The following is a 4,102-nucleotide window of genomic DNA, read 5'->3' as shown; positions in this document are numbered from 1 at the left end:
GTGTTGAAGTAAATGTTTTTAAACAACATGTAGGAAAGCATTACTTGAAGAATCACCACCTAAATGGCATTAACCCTAAATGGCCGAACTTGATGAGTATTAAACCCATGAACATGTTATCAAAATTATCCCTAGGTATGCACCCTCTAAATGGCCGAACCCTAATAAGCCTAAAAGGGAAATATGTGAATGTTTTCTTAATACCATGATGTATGGCCGAAATGTATGCCATAGAATATGACTTATGCATGAAAACAATTAGTAAAAATTATCTCCTAGGCATTTTCATCCTTAGAGAGCCGAACCTATGACATGAAGGATATTAAAGTTTAGATCTTTTAATTTTAGAACCATGTACTAAGGTTGAATATGTGACTAGGACAAACCAAAGCTTGAAAAGAGATCCAAGATACTAGGACCTTCAGTTGGCCGAATCCACCACCTACGGGAAGAATTTACAAAGCGAGAAAGAGTAAGTGATTTATGGTTGTTGAAGCGGCTACCCTATGGTTGCCACCCCTTTAAGTTAAAGTGAGGTTTGACTGCAATATGTTATATGATGCATTACATGATATGTTTGGTTGTTTGGAACTAAGTTTTGTAAGATGGCCTGTGCACTAATACCACAGAGGCAACCTGACGAGGACCCTGGGTATTCGTCCATAAGACCATGGAGAGTAATTGCCATGGCAGGATTGGTATGATGATATGAAAGCATGATTATTTTCCAAACGATGTTTCCAATGTTTTGCCATTCTATTATTGTACATGTTATTATGTGACTATTGCAGCAGTAAGCTTCATGGTTTGGAGGTTGCTCCAAATGTGAGTCCTTACTGAGACCCCCAATCTCACCCCTCTTTGGGGAAACCCACTTTCAGGAAAAAAATGACTAAATGGGTAAGGCAGGGAAAGAGGTTGATATGAGTTGAAGAGGAACCTGCTCAGCCACGTGCAGTTCATGATGACTCCAAGCTATTGGAGAAATTTATGAACTTACTATCGGAAGGAAAGCTTTTGGAGGCAGACTATATTATATCTGCTTTAGCTGGGCCCATGTGGCTTGAAGATGCACCTTACTAAGGGTGTACCTAAATTCTAATTTGGGATGACTGTAATAGACTATGCCACTTAGACTATTTTGAACATTTTATATGCGTTTGAAGTACGATATTTTGGGATGTTTATGTTTTATGGACTATGAATTGAGTAGGAAAGATTAAGTAACATCAGCCACTATCCGCATAAGACACTTAAGTAACTACCTACTGGATAGTAGTCAACACTAAAATTATGATCATGTAAGTGAGCCCCTAAAATAGCGCATAAGTATAAGCAGGGTAACCAAGTAGAGATTAACTTATAAGTAGGCCGTAGACAGAGAAATAGAGAAACTCATGACTAGACGAATAGATAAGATAGGGAAAAGAATGAAATTAATTCCCATTAGTAAATTTTAAGTTAACCACGCTTAAGTACATGGATTCCGCGCATTGAATGTCAAGCAATGTTACACCTTTGATGACCTTATTAAGGGTGTTACATTTTTATGGTATCAGAGCAAATTTCTGATCTTTAGGATGAGAATTACGCTCTAACTCCATTATTTTACCTGTAACATATGTGCAGCACTATGCCTCCACGTAGGGTACCTACTCGCAGTAACCCGCAAGGACCCGAGGACATACAAGGCCAGATTAACACCTTACGGGACACCATTACCCAGATGCAGACTAATGCAGGGGAAATGTTTCAGAATATTTTGAATGAAATCAGGCGCCACCCTCACAACGCGACCAATAATAATAACGTCGCAAGTGGCTTAGGCACTGGAGGAGCCGGTAGTGGTGGACCCCAACCGCTGCCAGAACATGGAGCGGCTGGCCGAAATAATCAAGATCTGTTGCTGACGTTTAGGAAGCACAAGCCGCCCTCCTTTCAAGGAGGACACGATCCAATAGTAGCTGTGCAGTGGCTACAAGCCATGGACAAAATATTCAGAGCGGTTCAATGCACCGATGATCAAAAGGTGCTGTTCTCAGTGTATATGTTCAAAGGAGACGCCCATCATTGGTGGGCTAATGCGTCCCAACCCTTGGTGATGCAAAATGTGGCAATTTCGTGGGCCATGTTCGAAGAAATGTTCTTGGAGAAGTATTTCCCGATGTCAATCCGGGTTAGCAAGCAAGGCGAGATTGATCGACTCGTGCAAGGAAGCATGACGGTGGATCAGTATCATGCTAAATTCAACGAACTACTCCGACTGGCAACTTACCGAGGAACTATGCCCATGCCAGACTTTCTGGCAACAAAATTTCAAAGGGGTTTATCCGCTAGGATTGCGGAACTGGTAGCTGGCAACGACCCCTGTGACCTAGCCCCCCTGGTGAACAGATGTAGAAAGGTGGAAGCAATAGGATTGCAAGCAAGGAAGCCTGCAGAGACCAGCGGATCTGGAACCAAAGCTCCGATGGCTAAGAATGGACAATGGAGAGGAAAATGCGGAGGCAGACCGTGGAAGCCTAGGCATGATGGTAACAAGTTCAAGAGGCCCGGGAATCCTCGAGGAAATGGAAACAGGGCTCCTAATTGCCCCAAATGTAAGAAGGCCCATTTCGGCAACTGTTTGAATGGGTCGACACAATGTTACAAGTGCGGCCAAGAAGGACACTTCATCAAAGATTGTCCACAATGGGGAGAACAACAGACAGCCGCTGAGGCGCCAAGAGTGGGCAGAGTTTATACGTTGGATCAACATGTGGCGGACCAGGCGGCCGAACTAGTTAAAGGTACGATCAATATATGTGATGAAGAACTATCTGTTTTATTTGACTCTGGTGCGACCAATTCCTTCATTGCTGATTATGTGGGAAAAGCCTTTAACCTAACTATGAGCCCAATGCAATCCCCTATGCAAGTCACCTCTGCGACGGGGGAAGTGACAGTGTCTCACTTCATGTGTAGAAGTGTAGAATTCAGATACAAAGGAAAGAAGTACAACCAAGACTTCATAATCCTCCCCTTAGCCAAACTGAACCTGATTTTGGGAATGGATTGGCTGGCCAAACAACACGTACTAATTGATTGTAGCAGCCGAAGTATAATAGTCGGCGGGGACATGATGGGGACTCCACTCCCCAATACTCCACCAGTCGAATCAGGAGATTGCACTTTCATGCTAATAGCCGGTCTAGTAGGTGCGAGCGAGATACCGTTGATGAACATTCCCGTGGTCAAAGAATTCGAGGATGTATTTCCTGACGACATTACCACCTTTCCCCCTGAAAGGGAAGTGGAGTTTTCTATTGAACTTATTCTCGGGACTGGACCAATCTCAATTGCACCCTACCGTATGTCTCCCCTTGAATTGGTAGAATTGAAGAAGCAATTAGAAGACCTGCTAGGGAAGAATTTAATCTGACCCAGTGTATCCCCGTGGGGAGCACCAGTTCTATTCGTAAAGAAGAAGGACAGATCAATGAGACTTTGCACAGGCTATCGGCAACTCAACAAGGTGACTGTCAAGAACAAATACCCATTGCCTCGTATCGAGGACTTAATTGATCAGTTAAGAGGTGCAAAGGTGTTTTCGAAGATTGATCTTCGATCGGGATATCATCAGATCCGGATCAAACCGGAGGACATCCCGAAGACAGCTTTCAGATCAAGATACGGGCACTATGAGTACTTGGTCATTCCCTTCGGATTGACTAATGCCCCGGCAGTATTCATGAGCTACATGAACCAGATCTTCCAACCTTACTTGGATCGATTCATGGTCGTATTCATCGATGACATACTGATATACTCGAAGAGAAAAGAGGAGCATGAAGAACACTTGAGAATTGTGCTACAAGTATTGCAGGAGAAACAACTGTATGCGAAACCATCAAAGTGTGAATTCTGGTTGCCAGAGATTCAGTTTCTTGGACATGTAATCTCAGAGAAAGGAGTAGCAGTGGATCCCAGCAAGATTGAAGCAGTAGTGGATTGGGAACGACCAAAGACTGTCATAGAGATAAGGAGCTTCCTTGGACTAGTAGGATACTATCGGAGATTCATTGAAGGATTCTCGAAGTGGGTATTGCCACTTACCCGATTG

At 43.4% G+C, this 4,102-nt stretch overlaps 1 protein-coding gene across 1 annotated transcript; it reads left to right on the top strand.

Annotated features, from left to right (window-relative positions):
• Window positions 1-1,633: 1,633 nt before the first annotated feature.
• LOC133306915 (uncharacterized) lies at window positions 1,634-3,421 on the top strand. Its single transcript, XM_061507312.1, has one exon. It carries the CDS (start codon window positions 1,634-1,636, stop codon window positions 3,419-3,421), a length of 1,788 nt encoding a protein of 595 aa, XP_061363296.1.
• Window positions 3,422-4,102: the final 681 nt, after the last annotated feature.

The sequence above is a fragment of the Gastrolobium bilobum genome, unplaced genomic scaffold (assembly GCF_033153095.1).
Source record: "Gastrolobium bilobum isolate Gb01-03AN ecotype WA unplaced genomic scaffold, APGP_CSIRO_Gbil_v1 utg41733, whole genome shotgun sequence".
Classification (NCBI taxonomy): Eukaryota; Viridiplantae; Streptophyta; class Magnoliopsida; order Fabales; family Fabaceae; genus Gastrolobium; species Gastrolobium bilobum.
Note: the sequence above shows the minus strand (reverse complement) of the source record. Positions and strands in the feature narration are given on the sequence as shown.